We start from the raw sequence: 16,417 nt of genomic DNA, 5'->3' as shown, positions 1-16,417 counted from the left end.
CCAAAACATAAAGGGCCAGAAGGTCGAAACAGCATACAGTAGTTAGATAAATACAGTGGATCTAAACGGGGGTGTTACTCGGGAATTACAAAACAACAAATGACGTAGGTAGAAACAAGTACAATCACAAGGTCGGATTATTTACGCTACGTAAAGTAGTGTAAAAATATCAGAGAATTAAAAAAGAGAATAAAGTGTCTGTAGGACTGATAAATACCAAACACAGGGCTCCAGTGTCTTAACTCTCCCTCTCTCTCTATATATACAGTGTGAAGTGACTGTTAACATTTCCCGGGGGGGCTGTTACGTGTCTGCGCCCAGGGGCCCTTTGTCCCAAGGTCCGTCCATGTTTGTACCGACTCTGCCGCACAATGACTCACAAGCCGATGGAACCGATACAGATTCGCTTGTAACGAGCCAGCGGCACCTCTCGGATCCGGATTCGGATTAGCTGCCCGGGATGAGGCCGAGCAGTTAGTCCGGGGTGCTTGCGGATGAGCTGCTGCGGGTTCCCCGGGTGCTTTGCGGCAACGACGCGGCTCCGGCTCCGGCTCCGTCTCCGTCCTGACATTTGGGGAGATGACTGATGTTATTTCCTCAGAGCCAAAATGGCGTGGCTGGCTGCAAGGGCGCGAGCGTGCACGGCGCGCGCGGGCCAAGACATGTGGGCGGGAAAATGCTGCTGCGCGTCTACTCGGGTCTTTCCGGCAGCCTCCGAAGGGGCAGGACACACGCGCGATGCGCCGAGGGAAGAGAGCAGCAGCCGCCGGAGAACCAAGCCGATCAGCTGCGGGAACAGCCGAGCGACCCGGGGCCGATTTTTACCCAGCTTTCCGTCGGGGAGACAGGGCCGGGGGGTGGGCTGGGGGCTCGGGTACAGGAGAATGAGAGAGCCCTCTTACCGGAGGGGGCGAAAACATGAACGGGGCCGTGTACATTTCGTTTTTCCAGGGCCAGCTGGAGTCCGTGCTGGAGCAAGTGGTTCAGCTCGCCGTCCAGGAAATAAGCAAAACGGTGGGCTCCAGCCTGAACGCGCTGCTGCTGGAGACGGCCGTGAAGGAGCAAGAAAACCGCCGGCTCAGGCTCCAGCTGCAGTCGCGGGAGAACCGGGTCCGAGGCAACGCCAGCGCCTCAGACGGCGGGGGCACCCCGGTCGCTGGTAAGAACAAGGCTGGCAAGGCGGCGGGCGACGAGAGGGCGGACAGCGGCAGGACAAAGCCCGGGCAGCAGCAGCAGCAGCAGCAGCAGCCGCCGCCGCCGCCGCCGCAGCAGCAGCAGCGGCTACACGCCCCCGGAGGGCAGGGCACCAAGCCCATCTTACCAACCGACACACGCCGCCTGGAGCAGAGAGGACAAGTCGTGGGTAGGCATCCGTTATACAACACACGCTCTCATTCTCACACAGACACGCAAACAAACATCGTCCGGGCACTCCTCCCTCTGTCCCAGCCTCCAACAGCACGCTAACGCGGCATTGCGTAACTCTGCAGCCCGTTTGATGGTTTATGAGTAAACTGAGCGGCGCAGAAAGCGAGGCCTTCAGGTGATAAAACCCAAATTCGTGGGCTTCACTGACATGTTGAGCGGGACAAAGAAGCCTCAGTCCCGAGACACGGCGGAGGAAACCGGCCTCGAATGGGTCAGGGCGGCTTTCTAATTGGGCTTTAATTGGACCAGAATGGGGTGAAGCTGGATATTATGATTGCAAAGGCAAATCCGGACTCACTGAGCTGACCGTGGAGCTGCCAGGCCCCCCCCAGGACAGGAATACCGTGTCTGGGTGTCATGTTGGATCACGTCTTAACTTTGAAGCCACTGACAGAACAGGTTCCTGAGGAAAAGTGGCGGGTCCCACAGCACAGGGTGAAAAACAAAATTAAAGCTGCAAGGTTAAAAAAAAAAAAAAACGAGGCCTCAATTATAGAAGCTCGTAGATCTTAAAATAAGGTTTAAAGCATTCCTCGACTTGTCCTCCTCAGGAATGGAGGGGTGGCGTTGCTAGTTGAGGTTGTGGTGGTGGTGGTGGTGGTGGTGGGAGGGGCAGGACAAAGAGACAACAGACAGCAGGAGACAGGAAGGGAAAACGACCTCGTGGTCGTTAGGGTTGGAGACTCACATCCACCCCGGCGAGGTTTAATCGACGTTTCATTGGAGAAGAAAAGGGTTTAGGGCTGAAAAGATGCAGCGGGGCCGGTGGATTATTGTCCCGTGGGTTTTAGACTTCCCAGGGGAGCATGGCAGAGAAGTTCGGAGGCCGCAGTTTTGGGCCTGCTGGGTGCAAGTGCACCGTCTGCAATAGTACATGTGCAGGCTGGTCTGTTGGTAATGGTTTTAAATGGATCTGGAAGGACTCGGGTCTGAGTATCCACCGTTTCATTGGAGAAGAAAGGGGTTTAGGGGTGAAAGGATGCAGCGGGGGTGCTGGATTTTCAGATATTCAATGTCTTTCAGGGTCTTTATCATCTAGAGTAGTGCTCAGAGGCATCGTCGGTTCTACTACCAAAGGCCAAACAATGTCTCCAGGGTTGTGGTGTTTGAAATTCCACATCAGGACATTAAATTCAGGTTAGGGGTGAAACCTCGAGCATCACTTTGGAGGGAGTCCCTTTAGTTCTCAACAGGTTTTGACTGAAGGGGAAACAGGGGCCAAAGATCACGGGTATGACCTTCAGACGTACGAGTATGATCAGCAGCTGAGTCATTGTGCCGATATTAAAATGTTGTAGATTTTGATTTAAATCAAGGCCTATCTTCGTTGACCCTAAGGGAAGGTCATCGAAGGTACGAATCTGACCAGACAATCGACGCCAACTTTTCCGGTACTTGGCGGTTTTGAAAAAACCCGGTGCGCCGGACGCGTTTTGGTTGGTACCGTCGAATTCGTCGGCACTTAACAGCTGTTGGTACTCTGAGCTCGGCATTACGAGCACATGTCGGTCGGTGTTGAGCGTTGAGATTCATTATCCACCCCGGCACGAATTTCTGGCACAGGCACTAAAACAATACCCTTTCCAGTGCCGTCGGTACAGATATAAATAAAAGTGTTTTTCTACAAACCAGTTTTTCATGCACAGAAATTTAATCTAAATAACACAGAGTCTAAAATTGGCTAAATGGTGATTATAAATCAGGAGCTATCTGATCAAAGAAGAAGTCAACAAAGTCACTAATCAGACCAGTCATTCAGTGCCAACTTTTTTGATACTTGAAGTTTAAAATTGGCAGAGCTCTAAAATTAAATCAGGAACTGTCTGATCAAAGAATAAGTCAACAAGATAACAGATCTTGAGCAGACGTTCGGTGCCAGTTCCTTAATTACCTTTTAGACGGTCGGTCCTTCAGACACATTTTGTTTGGTACTAAAATAGCATTCAGATTTTATAGCCGGCCCCTAAATGTTGCTTATGATTCAGAAAAACAACAACAACAAAAAAAAAACAAGTGGCTCATGTGTCAGCAGATACACAACAGGAAAGTAAAGCAGAGAAACGCCAAAGGTATGTTTCAAAACAGTGTCGCCGTTCTATAGTTAGTCCACCAGAGAGTAGTGTCAAGTTTATTTTTACACTGAAAAATGTCCAATTAATTTTTTATTGGATTTTTTCAAACTCTCAAATGTCAATATCGGCGTCAGCCTCAAAACTGCTGTGTTGGTCGGGCCATAATCTGCCCGGCTCATTATTATACTATAGGAAAAACATTGAGAACGCACTTTTTTGTGTGGACAGTGTAACAGCAGCCCCTCCACTTCGGGGCGATTAGTGAGTAGATCTGTGATATTTCTATTACTGATTAGATTTTGTCAGAGTGACGCACGTTCCCATTGCTGGCTCATTATATTACTCGCTCATCCAGAAACTGGAAAAGTGAGGAAAAGACTTGGTTGTAAAAGTGTAAATGAGCACTATAACGTCAATGAAATGTTCACAATGTGACTTGTGCACATGTTCAGCGCGGAACAGTTGGCTGGTATTTTTTTACGAGCCCCTCCACCCATGGCTCGTATAGGAGCTCCAATATGGCTTCCTCCGCCATTCAGGGTACGAGCTGCGTCGTAAACAGAGAGAGAGCGCGCTCCAACATGGTGGACGGTCGCCGTAAAGACTTGTCCCCCTGAGTTTCAGTAGCAGTAGGCTTTGAGTATTTTTCATTTATTTTTTTGGTGAAATGATGAATTCAGAGTTCTTCAGGGGAAACTGATGCTGCTTGACTGAAGCTCCTTCACCTTTCACCTCCAGTTATACACGCGCACACGTGGTCGACTGTTGGATTCACTCACAGTCTGTTTTCTGTCTAACACACACATACACACACACACACAAAATAGGGCTGCAAATATCAGTTATTTTTACTATTGATAAATCTTGCAGCGATTTTCTTAATTTTTTTTTTTGATTCATTATCTTGACAGAAACAAGTAAAAATGTCCAAGGTGAGGTCTTCAGATGTCCTGTTTCGATCGACATGTAATGTATCAGGATACAAAACGGACAAAAGCATCGAATCTTAGACGAAACAACGTTTGGAAATTTGACTCGATAAATGACTTAATCGATTAATCAGCTGTGAAAAGCATTGATGATTAATTTTCTCATGATCGACCGATTGTTGCAGGGCAGGGATATTTGTATTGCATCCTTTAACAGGAATGTTCAGAGTGCTTTGTATAAAACGTAAAAGGCAGTGAGAAAAGAGACACAAGACAAATCAAAAAGAGAAATAGGATTTAAAAGAGTAAAATAAAAGAGGATAGAAAACAAGCTAGAATAGAAGAAAACAAGAGAATAAAAATGACACTGCGGTGCATGATATGAATAATCTGTCCCAAATTTAATTTAATGACATGCAAAAAGGAAATTCTGAAGTCCCGATGTAAAAGAGCTGAGAGCCGGAGCAGCTGAGCTGAGGTTTTCCGGGAGTTTGTTCAGATATGTGGAGAATAACAACTGTTGGGCCTTCAAAAATCAGCAAATATCGGTTTTGACTGTGTTTTCACACAGATCTGTGGGCGTGAAACAGGACAGCACACAGTCACATCGTACGCAGTATGATACAGTAGATGATACGATGCGCTATACACAATAGAGCTACGACTGACAACAACTTTCATTATCGATTAATCTGCTGATTATTTTCTCCATAAACTGATTCATCGTCTATGAAACATCAGAAAACGTTGGAAAGGCCTGTCATTACATGACGTCTTCAGATGTCTTGTTTTATCCGACCAAAACCTCAAAGATATTCAGTTTGTGTTTGTTTGGGTGTGTTTCAGCTGCGTGACCGCAGCAGTGCGCACGCACAAAAACACACACACACACACACACACACTCAGAGCTGCAGCAGCAGATACAGCCAGACGCATCTCCACATGCAGAGACACGTGAAGAAGAGAAAAAAACCCTCGACGGGCTGGCTGAGGACCGCGCCGCCTCTCTCGCATGCATGCACACACACACATCGCACTCAAAAAACACACACACACTGACAAAGCTTCCCTCACCCGCCCTCCCTCCCTGGAAAACCAGGCCACCGCCATGACGACCACGTTCTCAGGACGCCGGATCACGTCTGATTTAAAAAAAAAAAAATTAAAAAAAGATAAATAAAAGATAAATAAAAGGATTTTATTCTAACAAACAAAAAACCCTTAGTTTGAAAGCTGAGATCAAACACACGTCCAGAATAACACAGTAACACACACACACACACACACACAGCGAAATAATGAGGACACGGCCCGGACTCACTCAGGTCAAAGGTCATTCTGCTTTGTGAGGCACCTACATAGCGAAAACTAGGCTACGCTCTCACTCTGATATCTGCTCGCTGTGGAGGGAAACAAAGGACGGACAGAGGAGGTGGGGGAGGTTTAGAAAGAGAGGCTGCAGGTGTTTTGTTAGTATGACCCCCCCCCCCTCCACCAAAAAACAAAAACGTTCAAAGTCTAATGACTGAAGCTGCGATAATTATCACGATTGATTAATCCACCCACTCATTCTGTCAATTAATCAGTTCATCTTTTGGTCTGTAGTGAACATGACGTTTAATTTTCTCCGCTCTGCCAACGACATTCCTCCAATCCTCTTTATCTGGAGCTGAAACTGAACGTGAGCACGTCTGAAATGTCGGCGTCGGAGGCTGCAACCCACAGTTATTGTCATTACTGATGAATCGGTCGATTCATTCCTCAGTTGAACTTTTAGACCGTGAACTGATGACAAAAGTTCGTCCTCTGTTTCCATCCACCTTTTTTATTATGCGTCTTCAGTTTGTGCATAAAAAAGAAAACGGGTGGAGAGGCCAGACTGGGGCCGCAACTAACGATTAACGATTGTTATCGATTCATCTTTGGACTGTTTTTCGATTAATTGATTAACCGTTTAGTCTGTGAAACATCAGAAATGGTCAAAAATGCCCATCACAACTTTGTAGAGCTGAATGTGACTTCTTGAAATGTTTTGTTTTGTTTGACCGAAGCCCAAAAAATATTAAATATAGTTTGCAAAGAATAGCAGAACACTCTTTCATTTGAGAGGCTGGAATAATTTGTATTATTTTACATTTTAGTTTGAAAAATGACAAAGTCCACGTGGGTGTCTTCTGTGTCTGTTGCGGAGGCCGGAGGTGTAATTTATAATCATCCAGCTTCCTGCAGTCTCTTAACTCTGTCAGCTGCTATGATTTATATCAGCTAATAACTGCTGCGCTCGTTGAGTTTCCGAACGGAAACTAGAGTCTGATATCATGTTGTGATTTATGCAGCTCGTGTTTTATCGCTCCCAAAGTTTAGTAAGGTGAGCATTGGACTGTATTAAGAGATTCTGTGGACTTATTGTTCTGACACCGAATGTGACCCGACTTCTGAGCTGCGGCGGCAGTTTGTGTTGGAGGAGGATCAGTTTCAGCAGCTCCCGCCGATAAATCTCTTCCCGTTAGAGTCTATCAGCAGCCAGACTTCATTCCACCATAGAGCTGAAAGAATTACAACATTGACAGATTTGTCAATCAACAGAAAAATAATCGGCAGCTGTTTTCGTAACAGCTGAACTGTTTATTTTCAAGCAAAACGCCAAACAGATCCCAGTTCTAGCTTCTCCAGTGTGAGGATTTCCTCAGCGTTTTTGGTTTTTGGACAGTTCGAAGACATTAGTATGTTTTTTTCCTACCGTTTTCTGAGATTTATTAGACCAAAGGATTAATCGGATATCAAGAAAAGGATTGGCAGAACTGTTACGTGGAGCCATACTGTGGTGCAGAGACAGCTAACGATTATTTTCGATTAATCGCTATGAAACATCCTCACACAGTGGGAAATGCCCATCACATGTCCAACCAACTGTCCAAAACCCAAAGACAGTCGCTTCATTATAACGTGTCCAGCAAACACTCGCACACTCGGGAGCCCCGAACCATCGTATATGTGGAACTTTTGCTTGAGCCGTATTTTGTTCCAAATAATTCAAAGAAATGATGCGTGAGTGAGCAGCCCACACAGGCCACGTCTCGTTCATATGAATGTGTCTGTCTCGTGGGTGACGGTCTGCTTACGATCCTCTGGCTCCCGAGGACGAGGGTGGCGAAAAGGGTTCAGTCAGACCAGGTTGTACAGGTGACGTTGCTCCCTCACCTGGGTTGCAACTAGCAGCGGCAGCCTGTGAGTTTGTGGTGGTTGTACAGTAATGCTGGACTTATATACTTCTCCGGGGGGGTAGCGCGTGGGCGAGCGTGCATGGGCGTCCCTCTGGTATGTTTATGCGGAGGTTTCGTTCGTACTTGTTTGCAGCGTGTTCGCGGTCGTCTTGATCTTCGTTTCAAACCTTCGTCCTGACGATCATCCGCGGTGAAGAACCCAGAATTCTTCAGTACTCCGCCGCTCAGATGCTTCGGTCTAATGGTTATCCGATCAGCACAGCTTTGATTGGGACTTTTATTGATTAGTTTGTGATAGGTCACGAGGGAAGCAATAGGCCAAGGTGATGTTGACTTTTAAGAGCGCCCTCTGAAATACTCCACCTGGCTGTATATAACTGATAATGGTGAGGTGAGGTGCAAAAGTAAATAAACATGTACTCCTGGTTCAACTCCATACAAATCATGTAGGGCTCAGACAGGTTGATGATGGTCACAATCTGATCCCGGACCAGTAAAACCCCCCAAAAAGCCGTCAACCTAAGGGGAACACTGACCAAGAGATCAAAAAAGGTTTGTCCATTAACTGATTAGGCAATTAACATAGAATTAATCTGTGACTATTTTCATAATCAATTAATCATTCAAACCATTTTCAAGCAAAAACACCAAACAGTCCCTGGTTCCAGCTTCTAATGATTTGCTGCATTTCTCTGTCATGTGACAGAAAACAGACTTTTGAAGACCTGAGCTGTAGTTGTCCTTTAGATCGATCCACCTGACTGCACCAATGTACAGTGTATCATATTATGTTATATTACAAACATTGTACAGTTTATATTCAGGACATAGTTTTGCTTTGGGTTTATCTTTAGTCTTTATTTTTATTCTTCATTTAGTCCATTTTGTTATTGTACAGAATTTAGCCTTTATTTGTATTGTTTGTTACCTACCTTCCGTTTTTGTGATATCTGTGAAGTGGCTGCCGCAGCAGGGGCCTGTCTGTCTGTATGTCTGCCCGCCTGTCTCCCTGTCTTCCTGTCTGTCTATCTGCCCGTCTGACTGTCTGTCCTGCCTGCCTGTCCTGTCTGTCTGCCTGTCTGTCTGAATTTATAATCGTTTGTTTCCTTTTTATCTTGTGACTCCTCAGACTGGGAACCACTATCATAGGGAACGACTGCAGTTTAATTCAGGTCTCAGTGTTGCTCGGAGCAGAAAGGAGAAGTTTTCCTCGTGTAGCTCAGCTCCGCCGCTGTTTGACTCCGTGCGGTCGTCACGTGACCATATGCACATACGTGTGGACATATGGATATATGGACGGTGTGACCCCGACCCATCACACAACAGCAGGGTCAGTCCTGTCCCCCTAACCAGAGGGTCTCTGGTTGGATTCCCACATCCGCCCACAACATGAGTCTGTTGAACCAAAGTCTCTGTTGTTTGTCCTGTTTCCCTTAAAAGTCACTCCCTATTTTTTTTTTTATTCTGGAGCAAATTCAACTTTATCTGGTTACTGGTTAATTTTAGGGACCATGTGAACAGAAGCTGTTTTTGTTTTCTTCTGCGCCCTCAGTAATGACTGTCAGGCAGGAAATCAGCTCTTTTTCCTTCACATCGGGGGATTCCCACCAGTTTCTTTCTTTTTATTAGAGGTGTGGCTGGTCGTGATGCTGGACAATCATTAGAGACTGGACTTTTATTTTTCCTGCTTTTGTTTTGCCTCAGTTGCTGCTGAAACAGATGTCTGATGGTTGAAATGTTTGTGTTTAAACAGTCATAAAATGGACATAGTGATGAATTAGGGTTTTGTAATTGTAAAATCAAAGTCACAACAAGAGGCACAAGTTAATGCACATGATCAGTTTCATGACGGCATTTCTTACACGTTGTAAGCTTCTGAAAAATATCGAAAAAATAATGTCGGGGAGCAGCCGTAATGCCTAACCTGCTAAATTCACAGATAATAATAATGATCATTAATAAATCATTAAAAAATCATGATAAAGTTAATATAGCCCTTATCAAAACTTTTCAGGTTTTCTCAATTACATTCAGTATAAAAGCAACATCGGGCTGGGATCAGCCCAGAGTCCCGCTTCAACTTTTTCTGCTTCCGATCGATATCTGGAGCTCGTTGAGCTCAGAGTTCCGGATCAGGAGCTCCAGTATCCGGATCAAGGACTTTGTGAAGAATCAGGTGTAAAAGTCAGTTTGTGTCAGTTGTTATTTCAAATGTGGGAAAATGGTGAAAAATGTCTTTCACCGTTTCTGAGAGCGTAAAGTGACGTCTTCAAATGAAGATAATTAATTGATATAATCTTAGAAAAGGCAAAGCAGCGGTTCTTCACATTCGAGAGGCCGGAGCCAATAAATGTTGACGCTCTTGCTCGAAAAATGACTGAAACAAATTTTCCTTCTAACTGTTGCACCTCTAGATGTCAGATACTGTAAAATCAGCTCCCGTGCTGTTTCTCTCAGGTCAGTCAGTGTTGGATATTCCATTAATCATTTGAGTAAAACTCTCCAGTGGTTCAGACTTTCTCTTTTTCTCTGTTTTCTGTCACAGTTAATTGAGTGTTTTTGGGGTTTGGACTGTTGGTCGGACAAAACGAGACATTTGAGGACGTCATCTTGGACTTTATGCACCACATAATTCATTGATTAATTTAGTAAATGATCAGCAGATTAATCGACAATGAAAATAACTGTTAATTGCAGGCCTAATACTAATATTAACTGGAGCTGCAGTGATTAGTGGATTGATAGAAAATTATTCGTCAAACAATAATTGATACAGTATTAATTTTTCTCTGGTTCCAGCTTCTCATGTGTGAGGATTTGCTGTTTTTGAAAAATAACGAGCAGATGAATCAATAACGGAAATAATCATTAGTTGCAGGCCTTTTAATGGCTCACTCCGGGATCCAGATGTAGCTTTCGGACCTCAGGACTGTCTCTGTTATTATGTCCACCTCCTGTTTACGAACACTCTTAATGGAGTTTACATTATAACGATAAAATAGAATGTAGAAGCGGTCCACGAAGGTGAACACAGGCAGAACAGAAGATGTAAAGAAGATAAAACCGACACATGACAGGAGACGCATCCAAACCTGTAGATAATGTAATAAAGTGGGAGTCAGATTCCAGTGGTTGACCAGACGACACCGTATCAGTTTTATCTCTAATTTTCCTCCTTTTAATGATCATTAATTTCATAATGAGGCTCATTGAGGGGAATTCCAGCTTGCCCTCTGATCTGCTCTCAGATCAGCTCGGCTCCTGTCTGTGATTAATGGACTCGGATCGCGAAGCAGATAGAAACACAGAGAGGAGGTCTGTTCTGCGGTGATGCCTCTCACTTTTCACACAGCTCTGAACTCACTGTTAGTCTACAGACGTACGGAAATCTGACGAACAAACAAGGAGCCTGTGCGAGAGCAAAAAAAGGCAGTAGTTTTAAGTAGAAACCGCCAAAAGCAAATGCAAGCAAATGACCAGACGTCCTTCAGCCTCTGGAGTTTTCCACCTCTGCCAGAGCTCGTAGCTTAACCCTATAAAGACCAGACAGCCCACACGTGAACTCACGCTGGTCTGGTTTGGGTCACTGTTTGGAGAGAACGTGAATTTTTGATGCTTCTGCACCAAAACAGAAACGACTTTCTGAAAAAACAGTTGGTCTTGTTAATTAATGCTGCACAGAGAATCCGAGGAAAGCTGAATTCTCACCCGCCAGGCCACACTGTTTTCATTTGACAGTACTAATCACTATGTGATGTTAACGCTCCCTGTGGTCTGGTTGTCTTACATGTGTAACATGGAAAATAATTTTTGGGGGGGGGCAGCTATTGTGGTCAATTTAAAATTAGACTTTTCCCACCGAGTTTAATCCAGGCGATGATCTGACTGAGCACATACCTGTTCTCAGGTCATGTTGGCTCTGCAGGGTCCAGTTTTACCCCCTTGTCCAGAGACTCCTGCCGCTGCCTGAGATCCTGAAACCTGGTCCTGACCAGGTACCAGCCCCTCCTTCTGTGGCACGTTAGCAGGTGGCCATTTTATTCCCCTGCAGAACCACTCCACGTTAAATCGGTGATTATTTCTACCAGGTTTGGTTTATAACAACATCCCCCGGCTGGTGACACCGAGGAGTCTCATCTCCGGTTTTTCTTCAGAAGTCAAATTTTCACATTTCTGTTGTAGAAGAAAATCCACTCGGTTCACGGAGACCACGGCTGCTCTCCTCTTTTAAAGAAATTCTGACTTTTCACATCGACAAACAAATGAGCACAACAGCCAATCAAACCGCAGCGTGGTAACAGGTAATCGGCCCCACCTGGCTGTTTTCATTACCAGAGACTGTGGACATGGATCAGTTGACGTTGTCCCCACGTAGAGACCCCTCCAGCCAAGAGCGATTAAAAGACCTTTAAAACTCTTCTATCAGACGCCGAGCTTCAACTGTAGAATAATGATCATCAACAGCAGAATTTATCCAGAATTATATCGATTTCTGACTCCGGGCCAATAAACCCACACTTTGTGCAGTAGACTGCAACTGTGTTATTTTCATTAACGATTAATAAACTGATTTTTTTTTCAGGGTTAATCAATGGTTTTGTCAATAAAATGTAAACGCAATAATGAAAAATGCCCTTTACAACATCCCAGAACCTGAGATGTCTTCAAATCACTTAATTTTCCAAGACCTAAAGATATTAATAAAAAAACAGAAAAAACTTTTAAATTGTTGTTGGTTAATTATGTATCAATCAACTAATCAATCAATCAGCCTTTTGTTGATTGATTTGTTGATTCCCATGCTTCCTGTCAGTCTCTGCTTTTCTCTGTCAAGGGTAAAAACGGCAAAAGAAATATAATGAAAAAAGAAGGAAACAAAAAGTTTAGATTCGGCATAAAGAAAATATCTCAACACGCAGTTCATCTTACTTGATATTTATAAAGCTTTCAGCCAAACCTCATGGCCCTCCTTGGCAGATGGAGCCGCTCAGTTGTCATGGAGATGATTAAATGGGTAACTTAAATTGTTGTTGGGTTCAACCGTTTTCATTTCCTGTTAACCTTTGAAAATAATCATTGGTTGCAGCCCTAATGTAAATGTAAGTACCAGATCAGAGTCTGCATCTGCAGACACCCGATAACCGGGTCCCGTGTGAGCCCGGACGTCCCGCAGTTACCGGCCACTTATCGGTGTGTTTTTTCCGAAGCTGAGCTCCAGCCTCGCTCCGTCTCTCGAGCTGCTGTAACCCGTGAAGTCACCCACCGGCCACTCGTAGTCTCGTCTTCTCTGCCTGTTCATTAGCAGATTATCACAAATCTGGACGTTGGCATCACCATCTGCACAGAGACAAAACACGCAGTCACACCGTCTGTCACTCTGGTAACAGTCACTTTTCATTTTCTCATTCGGCTTGGAACACTTGGATTAACACTTGGAATCTTTGTGGGTCAGAGTGAGATAAACTGAATGGTTTCATTATTAATGTGTAGTCTTTTTTTTTTTTTTTTCTTTTTAGGCAGAAAGTGGGTCATCCTGTGGGTCACGTGGCGGAGAGGCCACATGTTTTATTGGAGGGCAGACGGGGGACAGATGGAAGAACGTTATGGTTTAGCCCGTCCCTGAATTTCTCGATGATTAAACGTCAGCATTTGGGCGTCTTTGCGTGATGTAGGTAGGCGCAGATCCTCAACATTAACAACCACGGTCGACTCAGATCTGTGAAGTTGAGGAGAAGTTGTGGGATTTCTAAGTCGGTTAGAGGAGAATGTTTGGAAATAAGAGCCGTACATATATGAGCCCACTGGGCAGAGCGTGTGTCCACCCGACATCTCCAACAAAAGATGTTCCCACTGAAAGCTCGTCGCGCGGTGGTGGGATCTCTGCTGCTGAGGCTTCTCTGAGGAAGACACGATATGAATCGGAGGATGAACCATGTCGGTCTTTTACTGTGCTGTAAACGGAACACATCAGCACAGGGCCCAAGTCCCGAAGACCCAAATTTAAGGGATCCCTATCAAGAAAATTCTTGTTTACGTCAGTGGTTCCCAGCCAGGTCCCGAGATGAAGCCGATTGATGATGAGACGATTTAAAGGATGAGAAAGGAGATGGATAAAAACTCTATTATTCAAATAACGTTATGCAATTACTCATTTCTGGAATTTTCTCAATTATTTGCTCGTAAACTTCCGGATATCTCTCATATCAAACAGTTTAAAGGAGGAATCATTTGTCAGTTAAACTGCTTATATCTCCTCATGGAAATCCACAGCAGCAGTTTGTGAAGCGCTTGGGACTTCATCTCTCAGAGCAGATACACTTTAATTTTAATGAAAATCCGAAAAGAGAAAAAAAAACTGAGCGAGAACTGAATCAATTTATGTATTTATTTATTTAATGTTTGCTGTTCAGATCACTCAAATGTTGTGAACGGAGCATGACCGATACTGGATGCTTGAGGTTGATTCTGATATTTGAGTCCAAAAATCTGTTATTTCATTTATTTCGTGACCCAGTTATGTCGCGTCCGGGACATTTTACAGTGTAAAAATCAACTTATCGGTAGAAAACCCCCGGTAATGGAGACACTGTTTCTAAATGAGATCAAACATGTCCTTGACATTTACTGATGCCGAGCAGACCACATATACACTGATACTGAGAGATCCGGGAGAAGACTGAGAGAGACGTTTTCCAAGTTTCGTTTTCTTTGACCTCTACAGGCGGCTGGCAAATCACACCAATCCTCTGCTTCCTCAGCGACTTCAGAAAGTATTCAGACCCCTTCACATTTTGCCAACTTCATTTTGTTGTAGATTTACCTTAAAATGGATAGAATTGCCATTTTTGCCCGTCAGTCTACACTCAGTAACCCGTAATGACAAAGTGAAATCAAACCCTGAAACCTCTCATTGACAAAACCATTCAGATCCCTTGCTTTGGCTCCAAACTCTGGTCAGGTGCTTCCTGTTTGCTTCAACTATTCTTGAGATGAGTCTCAAGCATGTTTGGAGTCCACCTGTGGGAAACTGAATTGAGTGGATGGAGTTTAGAAAGGCTCACACCTGCGTGTCTATAAGGTCCCGCAATTCACTCTGCATGTCAGGACAAAAACCAAGTCATGATGTCCAAGGAAGAAGACGTCTGGAACCACCAGGACTCTTCCTAGAGTTGACTTGGTCAGGGAGGTGACCGAGAAGCCAACGGTCCCTCTAACGGAGCTTCAGACGTCCTCTGCAGAGATGGGAGAACCCGCCGGACGGACGGCCGTCTCGGCAGCTCTGGCAGATGACAGTTCACTTGGAGTTTGCCAAACGAGGGGATGAGGGTGTCTGAATAGTTTCTGAAGCCACTGTTTGTACAAGACAATCCAGGCAATGGCCTAATTCAACACAGGTGTACAGCAGATAGCACTCAGATAGTCACAAGAGGCAAGTGAATGGACAGAAACTCCTACCTTCACTCTAGATTATTCTTTTCTTGAGCTGTACACATAATCTCATAAGTTCTTGGTGACATGTTAATACAAAGGATTTTTACAACTAAATACATACTGTGTATAAAAACCATGCTTGGATTTGAAAGTTCAGTTTAGCCACATTCTGCGGTTCCTCCTCGACGAAAAGACCGAGGTGTGTTTTTGTTTTTTGCACAGTTGGGAGAAGGCAGAGGACATGGTGACAGTCTTCAGGGCAGCTGACGTGGGCCAGATAACACGTGATAACTGTGCTGCGATCAGCGTTACTGGATAGTCACACAGTACAGTACCACAGCTCTTACACAGCAGGGCTACGACTATGTGCTGAAACTCCACATACACCAGCAGGGCCTCTCCTAGTTACTCTTTACTCTGCACCTCAGGACGGCTCCATGTGTTTGATTGTTGACAAAAATGTGGCAAACACTTGCTGCTGCTGCTGCTGCTGATGATGATGATGATGATGGTCTCTCCTCTCTCCTGCAGACCAGCTGAAGACGGTCATGGAACAGGTCCTGGACTTCGCTGTGCGCGAGCTGACGAAGATCGTGGAGGCTTCGTTCGACGACCTCCTGCTGGAGATCACCAAGATGGAGAGAGAGCAGCGGGTCCTGGAGGAGAGTATGGGCAAGAGCTCCGACAGAGGAGGAGGGGGAGAGAAGGCGAGAGGAGCAGGAGCCGGGGGGCGGAGGAGAGGATCGGAGAACGACTCGGTGTCGCCCAGCGGCTCAGAGGACGCCCGGGAGGAGCTGGCTGAGGTCAGGGTGTCCAAAGAGACGGCAGAGACAGAGGGTGAGTGAGGAGAGGGAGACGTGTTTGTGTGATTCTGGTTAAAGAGTAATTAACAGGTTAACTAACAGCCCCTGCAACGGTCGCTCCCACAGACAGACTCTGGGTCAGTGAAGGGCTGCCAGTCCCCATGAACTGGGACCTGGTAGTTAAAAAAAAAAACTAGGATGACGATCTTTTTTTTTTTCACGACGAAAATGACACTTAAACTAAATAAAAAAGAAACGTTTGAAAACGAGATCTATGAGGAAATGTTTCATATTTTTTTGTCAACGAATAAAACTAAGCGATAATGTGAAAGACGGACAAATGGACGAGTTTTACTTCAAAGTCTTATCCAACAACCTGCATCTGTGGACTCGCACGCTGTAAAACAGTTTCCTCCGCAGTTCCCAAGATGATTTAGCCGCTCGACCTGCTGCAGTACTATTGATAAGAAACAGCTTCCACGGTTACGTGTCTGTCGGTCATGTTATCTGACGTTACCTGTTCCTGGAAG

General features: G+C 45.1%; 1 protein-coding gene across 7 annotated transcripts in view; it reads left to right on the top strand.

Annotated features, from left to right (window-relative positions):
- The first annotated feature begins 781 nt into the window (after nucleotides 1–781).
- si:dkeyp-113d7.10 (eukaryotic translation initiation factor 5B) overlaps nucleotides 782–16,417 on the top strand; it is a 31,560-nt gene continuing 15,924 nt past the window's right edge. For all 7 annotated transcript variants that reach the window (XR_005707219.1, XR_005707218.1, XM_040124051.1 and 4 more), the window contains exons 1-2: nucleotides 782–1,363; nucleotides 15,616–15,921. Coding sequence is in view for 5 of the 7 variants with exons in the window: in XM_040124051.1 (XP_039979985.1) it covers nucleotides 919–1,363; nucleotides 15,616–15,921 (751 nt within the window). In the remaining 2 variants the exon portion in view is untranslated. The remainder of the gene's footprint in view (nucleotides 1,364–15,615; nucleotides 15,922–16,417) is intronic.

The sequence above is a fragment of the Xiphias gladius genome, chromosome 3 (genome assembly GCF_016859285.1).
Source record: "Xiphias gladius isolate SHS-SW01 ecotype Sanya breed wild chromosome 3, ASM1685928v1, whole genome shotgun sequence".
NCBI classification, from domain to species: Eukaryota; Metazoa; Chordata; class Actinopteri; order Istiophoriformes; family Xiphiidae; genus Xiphias; species Xiphias gladius.
Note: the sequence above shows the minus strand (reverse complement) of the source record. Positions and strands in the feature narration are given on the sequence as shown.